The following is a 15,705-nucleotide window of genomic DNA, read 5'->3' on the forward strand; positions in this document are numbered from 1 at the left end:
TTGTTTGTACAATTAACTTTTGAATCATGCATTATTAATCGTTTCTTTTAAAGGTACCGTTTGGTCAGGATTTTTTTCGGTCTAAAAACTACTTTAAAACAAAATTAAAATAAAGCTCTTTAATATTGAATTTATTATTTTTTTTGTGGTGTCTGAGGTTCGAACCCGCGACCTTGCATATATTTATACATTGTCTATATCAACTGAGCTAAGCTAGAGAATTGTTTTTTTTTTTTCTTTCAATTATATTGTATAACAAATTTTGTTATAAGAATATCATATTTTTGGTGTCATTTAAAAATATAAGAATTTATATTATATGGTATTATATTTGTTACATTGTTGGTGTCATTGAAAAAGATATGTTTAGTTTTTTTAATAAGAAAAAGATATGCATAGTTTGATACAATATAAATGTGTAAAATATATAAGTAAAATTTCTTTAGGCATCTATACTTGTACTTTTGATTAAAATCAAAATTTTATAAAAATAATAATTGTGCGCATTACGCAACACAAAAAAAAAAATTATATGCATTAGCGTAACAAAAAAAACAGACATACGGACATAAAATATTACTCTAAACGCTAACGTGTGTGTGTGTGTATTTGTGAGGTTGAAGAAAGGGAATAAAAATATTTGGTGTCATTCAATGACAGCATGAATAAAAATATTTGTGAGGTTGTGATAATTAAACGATATTAAAATTAAATATATAAGTGATAAAAAGATAATAAAATTCGTTCAAAAATAGATAATAAAATTAAATTGATCCTCCTTTAAAAAAATTATATGGACCGGTTAAAAAAAATGGAAGACAAAAACAAATTTAAAAATAATATTAAAAAATAAAATAAAAGAAAAGATTGTCTGCGTGAGTTGAAGAGAGGTGCTTGTGAAATAATTTACGGAGAAGTAGTTTTTTGAAGTAGCATTCAACAACTTTTTGTTAAAGCTCATTCCATTCAATTTTATGCATTCTAAAAAAAGTACTTTTTTTCGAAGGTACTTTATTGATATTGTGTTTGGCCTAGCTTCTCCTTAAAAATGTAGAGAAGCTGAAAAAAAAAAAAAAAAAAAATCGGGCCAAACGGTACCAAGATAGATTGATTCCCTAGAAACCTGGTGAATCATTGTCCTCCTTCAATCAATTATGCAGGGTAAAAATATCTTTTTGAGGACTTTTGTTTGAGGTCACCCAAAATTTTAAGTTGGGGAGAGTTGATAAGTGTCAAATTACTGTATTTTCCATGGTATTTATCGACTTGTTTTGCAAGTAATGCAATGCAAAAAAATACCAATTTTATATAAATATCGTTTATATATGTAAACTATGCCAGAAAGCTATTTCGTTTGTTTCCTATTTCTTTTTATAGGTTTTGACATGACTACACCATTGTGGGGAAAAGTAAGGCAAGCACACGAGCGACGAACCAAGCAGAGCATCACATAGACATCTGATGAAAATCCTGATTCGCTAGGCGAGTTGAGCGAGGTGAAAGTGAGCCAATACAGAGATTTCTAGAAGGAAAAGTTTAAGGTGGTTTGATGGTCGCCTTACAAACTAACGTGGTTCCAGAAAATATCATAAGACAACTGGTTTTTCCCTCCAAAGAAGAAACCTCGATTTGCTAGGAAAGCCTTATTTTGCATAGTGAACTTAACATTTCAAAACCTCTATAAATAAAGGTGTACGTCATTTCGGTGAGATTGAATCACTGTAAGCTGAACCAAAATAGAGAGAGACAGAGGTCAAAGAGTATGAGTCGCCATGTATTGTAGGGGCTAGGAAGCTTGGAATCAAGCTTGGTGATGCTTCTCCAATATCTATCAACTATCTTATGTTAGTTATGCATATCATGGGTATCTAAACTATCTTGTGTGTTGGTGTCTGATTTAAATATCCAGGAACCATGTAGTACTCTTAATCTGGCTGGTTGTATATGATTTTTGCATTCAATGTAATCTTTAGTTTAAATTCGTTCTTAATGTTTTGTCGATGAATCGATGATGTACTATTTTGCAATTGGTCTTTTGATTTAGTTTGAGCCTAGTCAGCCTGACTATCTAAAGGACATGGTTTAAATTATGTATAGGTGTTATCGCATAGAGATAACGGGTAGGTCTATATTCATATATAACTATTTGCACTTATGTCATTAAAACAATTAGTTGTTTTGCCACCACCTCATCAGAAGTCAGTTGGTTCGATAGATCTCGCATCGTTAACCAGAGATATTGGAGGTGTATGCTAAAGGATAGGTGGAGTTATATCTGAGACATAAAAATATACAATTGATTAAGAGGAAACATATGAGTAATAGTTACTAAAATTCAATTTTGAGCACAACTTTATCTATCATGTTTCAGTTTACTTTCATAAAACGTCAACAAAATACTTTTACAATACTTTGTTCATAAATTATGTAGCTACGGGCAAAATTATTGTTATACACATGTTTGTGTATTTAATTTGATATACCTTTGCACAAAATGGTCTAATTTGATCATTGATTTATTTTATCAAATAAACAAAGCCCTAGTTGATTATTCAAATCAATTAGTGTATTGGTTATTTGAATAGCTACTTATTTTTGAAATATTTGCTTTGTATACATCTCATTGGTTTGCGTTGTACAATCGATTCGTTAGCACATAGTTTCAAAAAAGTTTAAAAATTGTGTTTCCGCTACGTTAAAATAAGTCAATCTATTCAACCCCTTCTAGATCACAGATAGCCATACTAACTAACAAGTGGTATCAGAGGCAGTTACGATCATGCACCGGTTATGTTAAAAGACCTCCCAATTTTGAAAACTTTTAACACCCGGATTAGGTTTCAAATTGAAACGAACTCTTTACCGACTCAAACAACCTCCTAGAGCTTGGTATAAAAAAGGTTTAGTCATTTTCTATTAGATAAGGAATAATGAAAATAAAGCTATTTGGAAGCATGACAACTAAAAAAGTTTTGCAAGACTTGCATATCTTATTAATTGGGATGAGATGCTTCATATACTAAAATTCGCAATGACGCGATACATTGAATTTTTCATAGATTTGTTTCAAGAATTGAAAATTAGAATAGCGTCTTATTAATCCAAAGTCTTTGAATAAAACCACGTAATTTATACCGATAGATCGCTATTCTTCATCTTGTCTTCAGACATGATATGAGCAGGACGAGCATTGACAACTCTGCAATTCTTCCTGACTTCACCGGGCTTATCGGACTGCAAATCACCCAATTTCAACATTCCTTCAACAAATGCTTTGAAAAACTCGCTTTGATCTTCGCTAAACAAACTCACAAACCCCTTTGTTTGAGGAAAAGTGAAAAGTGTTTGATCAGAGTTGAGAAATCCTCTTCCACCAACCAAGTCCTTGAAATATTGGTTATCGAAAATCACAGGAGTTGCATCAAGGTTTCCTGTCTTATTTTGATCAACATCTCGAGGACATAGCTTGTCAAGCTCTGCCCTAAATACATGATCAATTGCAGGGTCAGGCTTTCCGCTACCGGATTGATTGTATAGCCGAAACATGATTGAGAAACAACGAGCTTTGCCGATAGAGTGTGATCCTGAGAGTGCTACAAGGTCTTTGACACTGAGGTTGTATTTTTGGAAGAGAGTAATGAGAGCGGTAGCATTAGTTCTTGGACTTGGCATGATATTACTTGAGTTATCTTGACTTGCTGTTAGGCTGTCCAATCTTCCTAACCTCACTTCCCAATCAGGTCCTCCTGTCTGTAATGAAAGTGATAAAAAAAAAAAAAAAAAAAAAATAAAAAAAAAATAAAAAAAAAAAAGAGTAAATTTGAATATGCAGCCTCAATAAGGATCTGGATCGCACAGTAAACAATCTGAGTCATTAATTTGAGATCGGATGGCTCAGATTACACAATAACAAAATAAAATTTAAAAGAACCCGTCTTTTAATTCGAGATCAGACGGTTGAGATTAAAAAATTGATTTTCTAGAAGAGTCATATATATTTATTTTTAAATCAAATCGAGTAAATAAAAAAAACAATAAAAAAAGAGTCAAATTCATTAAGAAGAAGAAAAAAATCATGTTCATTAATCATAAAAGTAAAAGAATTGAAGGATAGAGAGAAATACAAACCAGTGCTACAGCATCTCTAGAAGCCATAATAATGATATCAGCACAAGAAACAACTCCAGGACAAGCTTTCTCTAATGCCTCCTTAACCTCATCAACAACTTCAAATGATCTAAGTGAATTTATATTTGAAAGAGCCAATTTTTCTCCAAGCATAGTTGGTGTATCATCAAGCAACACAGAACCATCACACCCCTTCACAAATTAATCAACTCATTCAACCAAAGAAAAATAATTTTATAAATAATTTTGGGTCAACATATTTTAAATTTTATGTCTAACTAAAAATATTTATTGCAATTATGTGACAAAATATTTGTAGCGATTAAAAAGATATACATAAATCTAAAAAACAACTGATTGAAAATATTGAATTTTGATGGTATAAGAAAGGTAAAGAGAGAACATACATTAACAAAGCAATCATGAAATTGAAATCTCATAACAGAGGCAACACTTCTTGGTTCTTTTTTAAGAGCATTTCTCATAACATCTCTCACAGTTGTTTCAGCTTGTGGACATGTTTTTGAGTAATACCCAGGTCGAAGATCTGTTGATGTTACTATGATTATGTTTATGATGAAGATCAGAAACATAAGCATGGTAATTTTAGTTTTGTCTTGAAACATGTTTGTGTGAGTGGAAAGAAGAGACAGGTAGACTACAAAGTTTGTGGATTTTGTTACTTCCCACTTTGATTCGGTGGATATTTATAGTGGTAGAAGAAGAAAAAGAGAGTGAGTGGCTCGTAACTTTATGGCATATAGTAATAAAAAAAATCTTTTGAGGGGTTATGGAATATAATAATTTTGTTGACTAAAATGTGTCATAATTAATGCTTATTTTCTTAGTCAAAATATAAAATTAAATAATTGGTTACTCCCTATGATTCTTTTTAGTTTTCCATCTAAGGTTACTTGTATATACCAATTAGATCAATAAATTATTTCATTTGAAATACTAAGTTGTTTATGGATGCATTTGATATGTTAAATATAAGACAGAACAACAACGTAAGACAAAATATCAGAACCTTATACAAAATAGCACAGGATAAACTTTTATGGTATGAATAATTTTTTGTTTTATATGATTTTTTGTGGATAAAATGTTATTTTGGATAACTTATACGTGGGACAAATAATTATGATGTGGTTTAATGAAGGACAATAATTTCAGTTTTTGTCTTGTCTCATGCCTTTGGTTTGTCATGTTCTTGAACCAATTTTACAAATCAAACGATGTATAACTGGAGCTTTCATGTTTTGTCGTTCATTTTATAGCAGATCAAATGTATCTTGTATTTTGTTAAGGGTCGCTTGATGTCTATTTCGTCTAAGGATAAAGTTAAATTAATAATTCTATTTTTTAGAAAATAAAGAATTCTATTATATATTTTAGATAAGTCAAATGAGTTTATGATGTATTTCATAATTAAATGACATAAATACCTTTAAAAGAAAATTATATTTAATTATTTAATAATTTAAATTAATTTTCATTTTTTTGACCTTTTGATAATAGTTTTATTTTGAAAGATTCTAATGTCAATAAATTAATAATTAGTATTTTAATTTTATAATATATTTTTAATAATAATTATTTTAAATTTTAAATTTGTTAATTATTTAAATTAATATTCATTTTTAATAAGAAATTTATTTTACATGGATTAAGAAAAACGACAAATAATTGAATAAGTTTACCAATTATATTCTCATCAATTTGTTTAGTAAATTCATTAATCTTGATTTTAAATTAATTGACAATCTTCCCTCAATTCCCTCAAAAAGAAAAACGACAAACTTTTTTTTTAGTTTCATAAATATTAAATTTTCATTTAATTCATTTTTGCTACTTAAATTTCAGAAAGAAAAAAAAAAATTAACCTTACACAATTTCCAAATCTTATTGGTTAAAATGATCTATAGGCCATGTGTAAGGACGAATAATTTTGACCAATAAGATTTTCTTTTGGAATTGAATTCTACTTGACCATAGCATATTTGTCTATGAGCAGTGTACATACTGAAATTACCATTGACTGAATGGACGAATATTTTATTGGGATGACCCCTTAAAAAAAACTTATCGCTTGTGTATGAATATATCACGCTATCCTATCTACTCCCTCCGTCCCTAATTATAACATCCTTTTGAGAATTTTTTTGTCCCTTTTTATAAGACTCCTTTGTTATTTCCAACTACATTAATTATTTCTTTACATACATGCCCCTATTTATTATACATTTTTTTCTTCAATCAACAATAAATAACATGTTGAAAACATAAACTAACCTTCTTTCTTAAAGGATAAAATTGTAAAAACAATAGTGATTACAAACAACTTTAATACAAATATTCACTATCTTAATTCCCGTGATTTTGGCAAAAGGGTCTTATATATAAGGACGGAGGGAGTATAAGTTATGGTTCAACGCTTTCTAGGTCCAATGCATCTAAAGATCCTTTAAGTTTTTTTCGTTATTTTTAAAGTGGTCCTTTAAGTTTCAAAAATCCCAAACAAGTTTTTAAGTTTCAAAAGTCTCAAACAAGTCCTTTTAGTTTTTGAATCGTTTTAAACAAGTCCTTTTAAAGGATGATGGTGATGATTCAGATGATAGCAACAAAGAGCATTATCTGCCATTTACCATGCCTAAAAAGATGACTAGTTTTAAGTGGGTGTTAGGAGCCAGATTTGGTACCAAATATGAGTTCAAGGAAGCAATTACCAACTATGCTATCTACAATACGACTTGTTTGAAACGATCCAAAAATTAAAAGGATTTGTTTGGGACTTTTGAAACTTAAAGGACCACTTTGACAAAAACGAAAAATTTAAAGGACCTTTAGATGCATTTGACATTCTTTTTAAAACAAAAAAAGACAAACAAACAAAAAAACAAAAACATCAAGGTATATTCTCTATATATATATTTTTTTAAAGAAGTTAAATTAGTCCATCTAAATTGACATTGAGGAGAATCAAACTTAATTTAGTAGGCAGACAGCTTCCCGAGGGGTATGGCTTTTCACAAAAATGCATCCTATCCCGTTAGTTGTTAATTATGCTACTTCCAACTGTTTGGAGATGGTTTCCAGCTTGATTCCCAACAGTTTGTTGATCGCAAGCATATTTTATTGAAATGTTTGATTAGCTTGTTGCATACTTATTCGGTTTATTATATCATCAGTTAGGGTTAATAATCATTTTGGACCATGTTTTCAATGAGTACCTTGATTTCTTCCACAGTTTTGATCTTCATTGTTCCTCCGGGTGATGCGTCCAACAACATGGATGTTGTTGGGTTTCAACCTAGTTGTGAAGAATTGTATCATGTCTGAACATTACTGGGTTTGCAGGTTAGAACCCAAGAGATACTTCATCCAAGTTTTCCAGCCTCCCATAGTCTCGTAAAGTGATAGGTGGATTCTCGTCTCTCATTTCTGACTCGTTAGATAAATATTCTTGAATTGGAATGATTTCAGTGTGATTGGTCCTTTCTCTAGCAATTTGAGGAACTTTCATAAGTTCTATTTTCAGTTTTTTTTATGTCGGGATCTAGTAGCATAATACTTGAACGGTATGAAACAAACTAAACAAAGTTTTTAGTATGGCTGAATCACGGTAAATATTTTTGTAATGAAAGGACAAAAATAAAATAACTAAAATAAAAACAAATATAAATAAGTACAACAAATTGCCTCATTGAAAATATAAACACTACCAGCGGCGGTGCCAAAAATTTCTTGAAAAATTTCAGCAACCGTATCAAATCCTTACCAAGTAATAAAGTGATAAGTGAGTGTCGTATCAACAGGGATTGTCGTTCTAACTAGCACTAGTGAAGTAGTAACCTGATTTTGATTGCAGAATGTTAGCAGCGGTTAGGATTCTTTGAATCCCTCTATTCATATGTTGGATTAAAGTAACATATAGTTATTCAGGGATTGGTTAAATGATTCACACTTAAGTGACGAGTTCAAGGGGGGGGGACACCCCTCCAACTGTTGAGTTGCACCGGATCCACACGTGGGTTAAGGTGCTAGAAGAAGAAGAAAAAATCAGCGAAAATTAATCACCGCTAATTAACAACCGTCAGTTAATTTCCGCGGCAGTTAAATGCAGATGTGGCAAATATAGATATGCCACTGCTTCCATCTGTAGGACATACTTTGGCACATAGGCCACACCCTTCCCTTACTAAAAGTGATGTAAACCTGAAATAACATTTGAGTGACACAAGAAGAAGCAATGACAGCTGTTTTTTATTTTAGATGTATCTTGCACTCTAATACAGGTTTCGCTAGCATTTTTTTTTTTTTGGTTACAATTCGCTAGTATATTTTCTTATAGTAGTTAAACATTTAAATATAAGAAATTTCTCTGAAAAATATAATTTTTAAACTTTTTAAGAAATTTTCATTTTTTTACTATTTAGATCTAATTCAACTTCTTTTTTTTATATATAATAAAAAATTAAATTATGGGAGACACACAAAGTGCAAGATGTGAATGATAAGTTCAACTATCGATGTCATGTAAGTTGTAATTGGTGATTTTATTCAACTTCTAACATTGAAAATTAGGGTAAAGTTGTTTGATTATGGTCAAATATAAATTTTTGGACGAATTTCAGTACAAATATATTATTGGGATCATTAAGTTTTTAGTTCCTATAAACATTCACAGTTTTGTTTTTAGTCCCTACAAAATAAAATCACACTTTTAAGTCCTTATAAAATTTTCCATCATCATTTTTAGTCCCTATAAATTTTTCCATCAGCACTTTTAGTCCATGTAAAAAATTTCTATCAGCAATTTTGGTCCCTAAAATGCTTAAGAAAAATGTCACAGGGTCTAAACAATGTGATTTTATTTTGTAGGGACTAAAAACAAAACTGTGAATAATTACAAGGACTAAAAATTTAATTGAACCTATATTATTTTGGATTAATCAATGTTGGTGAACACAATCATACTCCTGAAGTTTGGTTGAATATGAACTTCTCTTTATATTAGTTAATTTAAACTAAATTCAAATGTTAAATAAAATTTACCTACACGTACAGGTATCCAACCAATTTTCAAAGCATCTAAAAATTTACCAATAATGTTTTTAAAAACAGTAAAAAATTAACTCACTTTCAAAAAAAACCTGAAAATTTGTGCAATATAGCATCGACTCTCACATCTAATGTGAGCCATACATACAATTTTGACATTTGCAATTCTTAATTTGACTTTAATATCATATTAATGAGTTTGAATCTCATTCTAAAATGTAATTTAAATGATCAGAGCGCTCGAACACATTTATACATCTAACACTCAACTCTAATAAATTCAACTTATAAGATGATCATTGTCCCTACTTAAAAAACAATGTTGCCTAAATGTGTTTTTTCTTTGTCGTGTTATTGATAGTACATTGTTTACGGGTAAGAGAATCCCTCATTCTCCCATATAACATACTCCCTCCGTCCTAATTTATAAGCAAAAAACAGTAATTCACACTTATTAAGAAAACTAACATTTAGTGATTTGAGGTATAATTTTTTGTGTTCTCCTTGGAATAAGTTTCATGGAAAGATGTAAAAATAATTCTCATTGGTTAAAAATTATGGAAAAAATAAAAAGGAGAACCAATTGAATGCAATTTGCATTTAATTTTACATTGGAAAAGATGATTTGTTTGAAAAAACATAATAATAGCATAAAAATTAGTCTTTTTTCTTATATTTTGAGACAAAAAATATGAGATTTTTTTGCTTATATTTTAGGACGGAGGGAGTAGTTTGCTTCTAAAAATAAAATTATAAAAACATGTTCGAGTCATATCTCATGTCACTTTTAAATTAATAACCAAAAAAAGTAGAAAAGGGCGACGATCAAATATAAGAATAAAATTGAAATCCATTTAGGTTGATCCGGTTGTGTTGGCTTAGGACCTTGAAGCATGCTCCTCGTCAAGGTCAAATTCGATTATCCTCTATACCAATTTGGATGGATTAATTTAATTTTTTCAAAACAAAAAATTAAAAATTGGACCACACAGAGTTTGTTCGATTATGCTCAATTTACTATCTTCCATTTATTAAAACAAAAAATAACAAAAATCTTGGAGTAGCATTTATTCTAGACCAGGATTTGCTGATATAGAAAAACACACAGTTTGGTGCTGTAATAAATCCCAACCGTTGATATCATATCAGACGGTTCAGATTGATAATTCTAATACTAAGCCATAGATCATTAGACACAAATTATAGCATTTAGTATTAATAGAATAGATGTGTACCTGATTTAATTAGTTGGTGGTTGACCATTAAGATCCTGTTAAATAAGCCATTAGAGAAAGGTTAGGGTTGAGAGAGTCTTCTGCCTCCTTGTTGATGATACATTCTTAATGTTTTCAACGTGTCCCAATGGAATAGTTAGATTATATACTCATCAGTGGAGGTAGGGACCACTCATTCAGGTTGACTAATAAGAACGATTCAACCCATCATTTTAATACAGTTTTTGTCGGTTTTGATATGTTACAATCCGGCTATTCCAAGCTAATTTGACTATTTGAGACTTTATGTAACATTATCAGAAAGTACAGTACATACCTAGATAGATATGTTTAGTTTTGTGTCTCCGTCATATGCGGTAACGTCCCTTTTCGACCCACCCAAATGCATTGAACTTGACTACCACATGCATTACTTTACTATTTATTTATTAGTATAAAACTATATAATTTAATTCAATACTTTTATTATTTTATACAACTTGTTCCTGCAACACTATTCGTTTCTTTTCCTGTCTCTTCCTTCAGTTTTCTTCCATTATTCTCTTGCAGATTATATTCATTTCATTTCCATGTAAGTTTCAAGATCACTCTTACCTTTTTTTTATTTTTTTTTAATCTTTTTTTCTATTTTATTTCTAAATTTATTTCACTATTCCACCTCCTCCTTAATTTGTTAATTTTTTTATATTATTTTATTAATTAATTTATACCCATAATTATATTTGATTCATCTATTTTTTTTGCAAATTTGTTTTAATTTTTATGAAGCATGTAATTATAATTAGTAAAGGCTAGAGTATTAGGAAGCTAAATTACATATACTAATTTGGTTCATGAAAGTGTTTAATTTTTAATCTTAATTATTTTCTAAGGTTGGGCAGCTCAAATGTTTTTGATAGCTGTATGAAATTAAGGGTGTTATGATTTTGGGGGGGTTTAGTTAGCAATGGGATAATGCTGCTGGATTTTGAGATTTTGATAATCTGTTTGTTGTTAATAATAGACACTGTTTTGGTTTTATGAGAATTAATTAATAAAAAGGTAAGCTTTTATTTTTATGGTAGTTCTTTGTGGTAATTGGGTGCAGAGGAAGACCATATTTTGAAGATTGTTTGTTTCTTTGACTTTGCTTTCTATGTTCATTTGAGATGAGATGAGATTGTCTTTACTGGTTTTTTAGTTCTATGGTCATGATTGTTTCGAGGGAATTCGTATTGATAATTGCATTAGCCAAGTGGTTAATGAGCTTTAGTAAAGGTCAAATTGATCGGGATTATACGAGTTCCAACTCTAGGTGGAACAATTCTTGATCAGACGTTACTTACATCTTGGTCAAACTCCGGATTACCGGGGGCTATTATTATTGTTTTTTAAGATCCATTTCCTGTGACTGATGCTTAAATTTTACGTCTTTAATGTAGTTATGTGATTACGGCCGAATTGGCTGAGTGGTTCAATTCAATCATGATGGAATCCTGCAATTGTATTGAGCCACAATGGCCAGCAGATGATTTATTGATGAAATACCAATACATATCAGATTTCTTCATTGCCCTTGCTTATTTCTCGATCCCACTCGAGCTTATCTACTTTGTTAAGAAATCTGCAGTATTTCCATATAGATGGGTCCTTGTTCAGTTTGGTGCCTTCATAGTTCTATGTGGAGCAACACATCTAATAAATTTATGGACCTTCACAATTCATACAAGAACCGTAGCAATTGTAATGACCACCGCCAAGGTTTTAACCGCTGTGGTATCGTGTGCCACTGCCCTTATGCTTGTACATATTATTCCCGATCTATTAAGTGTTAAAACTAGAGAATTATTTTTGAAGAACAAGGCTGCAGAGCTCGATAGAGAAATGGGCTTGATTCGTACACAGGAAGAAACTGGTCGACATGTTAGGATGTTGACTCATGAGATTAGAAGCACTCTTGATAGACATACAATACTGAAAACGACTCTTGTTGAACTTGGTAGAACTCTTGGGTTAGAGGAATGTGCGTTATGGATGCCGACACGTACCGGTTTGGAGCTTCAACTTTCTTACACATTGCGACAGCAGAACCCTGTTGGATATACAGTACCTATTAATCTTCCTGTGATCAACCATGTATTTAGTAGCAACCGTGCAGTTAAAATTTCATCGAATTGCCCAGTTGCTAGATTACGACCTCATGCTGCAAAATACATGCCTGGAGCAGTAGTTGCTATTCGGGTTCCTCTCCTAAATCTTTCTAATTTTCAAATATATGATTGGCCTGAGGTTTCAACTAGAAGCTATGCTTTGATGGTTTTGATGCTTCCATCTGATAGTGCTAGACAGTGGCATGTACATGAGTTAGAGCTCGTCGAGGTAGTTGCTGATCAGGTTAGTAATTCGCCATTTTATTCAGTTTCCTTTGTCCCGTATTTCTTTACATGTTGTTTGCTTCACTTTTATTTGACGGAAATTCTTTTACATGGACCTGTTTTTACACCAGGTAGCTGTTGCTCTTTCTCATGCTGCAATCTTAGAAGAGTCGATGAGGGCAAGGGATCAACTTATGGAGCAGAATGTTGCACTTGATATGGCAAGAAGAGAAGCAGAAACTGCGATTCATGCTCGCAATGACTTTTTGGCTGTTATGAATCACGAGATGAGAACTCCGATGCATGCAATTATTGCACTCTCTTCATTGATGCAGGAAACAGATCTGACTGCTGAGCAACGTCTAATGGTGGAAACAATACTGAAAAGCAGCAATTTATTAGCTACACTCGTCAACGATGTTTTGGATCTTTCACGGCTTGAAGATGGCAGTTTTCAACTTGAAATATCAACATTTAACCTTCATTCATTGTTTAGAGAGGTAAAATTTTCGCATAAATCCCGAAAAATTCAACTATATTAGTCTGACTAGTAGCTTATGATCTTTGAGTTTCTTCAAAAGCTTGATGTTGTTAGATTTGTTACTCTGATTGCAGGTCCTTAACTTGATTAAACCTGTTGCATCTGTTAAAAAGCTGTCACTCACTTTACATTTCGCATCAGATTTGCCGGTGCATGCAATTGGTGATGAAAAGCGTCTCATGCAAATTCTTCTCAATGTTGTTGGTAATGCTGTTAAGTTCACAAAAGAAGGCAGCATTTCCATCACCGTGGTTGTTGTAAAGCCTGAATCCTTCCGAGATATTAGATTTCCTGATTTCCTACCAGTACCAAGTGATAGCCACTTTTATTTGCGAGTACAGGTTTGTTTCGTCAAGCTTGATTAATTTTCTTCTGTTTTGGTATATTGTATCCTCTTTTATCTGATTTCGAAGGTGGAATATATATTTTTTTCCACATTATAGGTAAAAGATTCAGGATCAGGAATCAATCCACAAGACATCCCAAAGTTATTCACTAAGTTTGCACAAAACCAAACATTAGGAACAAAAAATCCTGTTGGAAGTGGGCTTGGCCTTGCAATTTGTAAAAGGTATTATATTCTTCTATAGTTACTGATATGAACATATTAATTTGTTTTCTATTCCTTGGGCTATAGTATATTTACAAAATTAGAATTTGCTCTCTTCAATATTGGTATTTATGATTTTCTATTGATTGCGTACGGTATCTTTAAATTGTGAGCAGGTTTGTGAATCTCATGGAAGGGCATATTTGGATTGAAAGTGAAGGTATTGGTAAAGGATGTACAGTCACTTTTATTGTAAAACTTGGAATCGCGGACCGACCAAATGAATTTAAACTACCTTACAAACCTAAAGCTTCAGTAAATCATGGATCTACAAACATTTCTGGTCTCAAAGTTCTCGTCATGGATGATAATGGGTCAGTAACAATATTTTCAGTACCTTCATTTTAGAAATTTGATACTATGTCACCTATTAGTTATTTGAGTATTCTGGTGATTTTATAGAAAAGTAAACATAGGCTGATTTCTTATGCTAAGCCCCTACTTTGGTCCCAATTATGTGCTTGAAAGCATGATATTACAATGCTGGTGTTGCTTGTTATTAGTCCAATGTTAGGTAAGTCTATATACATCAAGGTGTAGCTGCTAAAACTTTTAATTTTCAATCCTTAAAAGCAATGTTTAACAACTGAACTGAACATTGAACCGACAAAACCTCTTAGCCATAGTTCAACTACTTTAAACCGCTCGAACCAGAACAAAACCATGTTCGAATCGCTCAAATTACCAAACCGTAGAGAATGCTGGCTCACAGTTTAACATGTCGAACCGTCCGGTTTGGTTTGCTTTTTAAAACATTGCCTAAAAGTAAACAAGTCTTTAGCATGGTCCTTGATGGGACATTACGGCTTTAGTTTGATCCATGTTTTTGGCCCCACTTAACAAGAAAGGACTTTGTTGTGGTGGTGGTTGTTGGTGTAACAAGCTTTAATACCATAATATCAAGGCATCCGAAAAGAAAGGTCTAGGTCCCAGGTGGAGGTACCTGAATTTATATCTAACAATTTATATGTTCATTGACACTCACTTTATAGCCAGAAAAGAAAATATCAATAATGTTTGCATTCTTCATTCAGTTATTCACCTTCTACTTGCAATCTAAGGAACTCAGAAGTCAAAAATTGTTTAGTGGCTGATCCAATTGCTGTGTTTACTTTTTTTGCTTGCTTTTCTCATAACTGATGATGAAACTTGTAATGCAGGGTGAGCAGGTCAGCGACAAAGGGACTTCTTATCCATTTAGGATGCGATGTCACAACTGTTAGCTCAAGCGAAGAATGCCTGCGTGTTGTTTCTTTGGAACACAAAGTCGTCTTTATGGATGTTTGTGCAGGGTTAGATGGTTATGAATTAGCGGTTCGTATACAAGAGAAGTTCACAAAACGTCAAGATAGACCGCTTATAGTTGCTCTTACCGGAAACACAAACAAGTTGACCAAAGAGAACTGTTTGAGAGCTGGTGTGAATGGCGTAGTTTTAAAACCTGTTTCTGTTGAGAAAATGAACGGTGTTTTAACAGAACTCTTGGAGCGTCGGTTTGTGTTTGAAACAATTTAAACTATATCATAGTTGCCTATTATGAATACTTTTGTTGTACATAGCGAAATCGAATTATAGCAGAGATGCAAATTTATGATGTAACAAAGCACTCACATAAAAAGGTGTAAAGGAGGCTCTAGGCAACTGTTGAGTCTGGATTGTTAAATCCATTTTTGTGAACGAAGTTCATATATAAACATATTCTTCATTTTTGTATCAGTTCAGGCCTTTGATGATTTGAAGTGGTGGTGAAATTTCATTTTTAATGATCCTTAT

The 15,705-nt window shown here is 31.8% G+C and overlaps 2 protein-coding genes across 2 annotated transcripts; one reads left to right on the top strand and one right to left on the bottom strand.

Annotated features, from left to right (window-relative positions):
- Positions 1-2,988: 2,988 nt before the first annotated feature.
- LOC11425716 (peroxidase 17) lies at positions 2,989-4,816 on the bottom strand. Its single transcript, XM_003605372.4, has 3 exons — positions 4,536-4,816; positions 4,129-4,320; positions 2,989-3,750 (listed from the first exon to the last, which is right to left on the bottom strand). Exons 1-3 carry the CDS (start codon positions 4,752-4,754, stop codon positions 3,130-3,132), a joined length of 1,032 nt encoding a protein of 343 aa, XP_003605420.2. The 5' UTR covers positions 4,755-4,816; the 3' UTR covers positions 2,989-3,129.
- Positions 4,817-10,844: 6,028 nt separating this feature from the next.
- LOC11434695 (ethylene receptor) lies at positions 10,845-15,695 on the top strand. Its single transcript, XM_024782852.2, has 7 exons — positions 10,845-10,998; positions 11,849-12,800; positions 12,913-13,281; positions 13,397-13,663; positions 13,766-13,893; positions 14,049-14,246; positions 15,093-15,695. The coding sequence occupies exons 2-7, from the start codon at positions 11,892-11,894 to the stop codon at positions 15,445-15,447; spliced, it is 2,226 nt and encodes a 741-aa protein (XP_024638620.1). The 5' UTR covers positions 10,845-10,998; positions 11,849-11,891; the 3' UTR covers positions 15,448-15,695.
- The last annotated feature ends 10 nt before the right edge of the window (positions 15,696-15,705 follow it).

Source organism: Medicago truncatula, chromosome 4 (genome assembly GCF_003473485.1).
Source record: "Medicago truncatula cultivar Jemalong A17 chromosome 4, MtrunA17r5.0-ANR, whole genome shotgun sequence".
NCBI classification, from domain to species: domain Eukaryota; kingdom Viridiplantae; phylum Streptophyta; class Magnoliopsida; order Fabales; family Fabaceae; genus Medicago; species Medicago truncatula.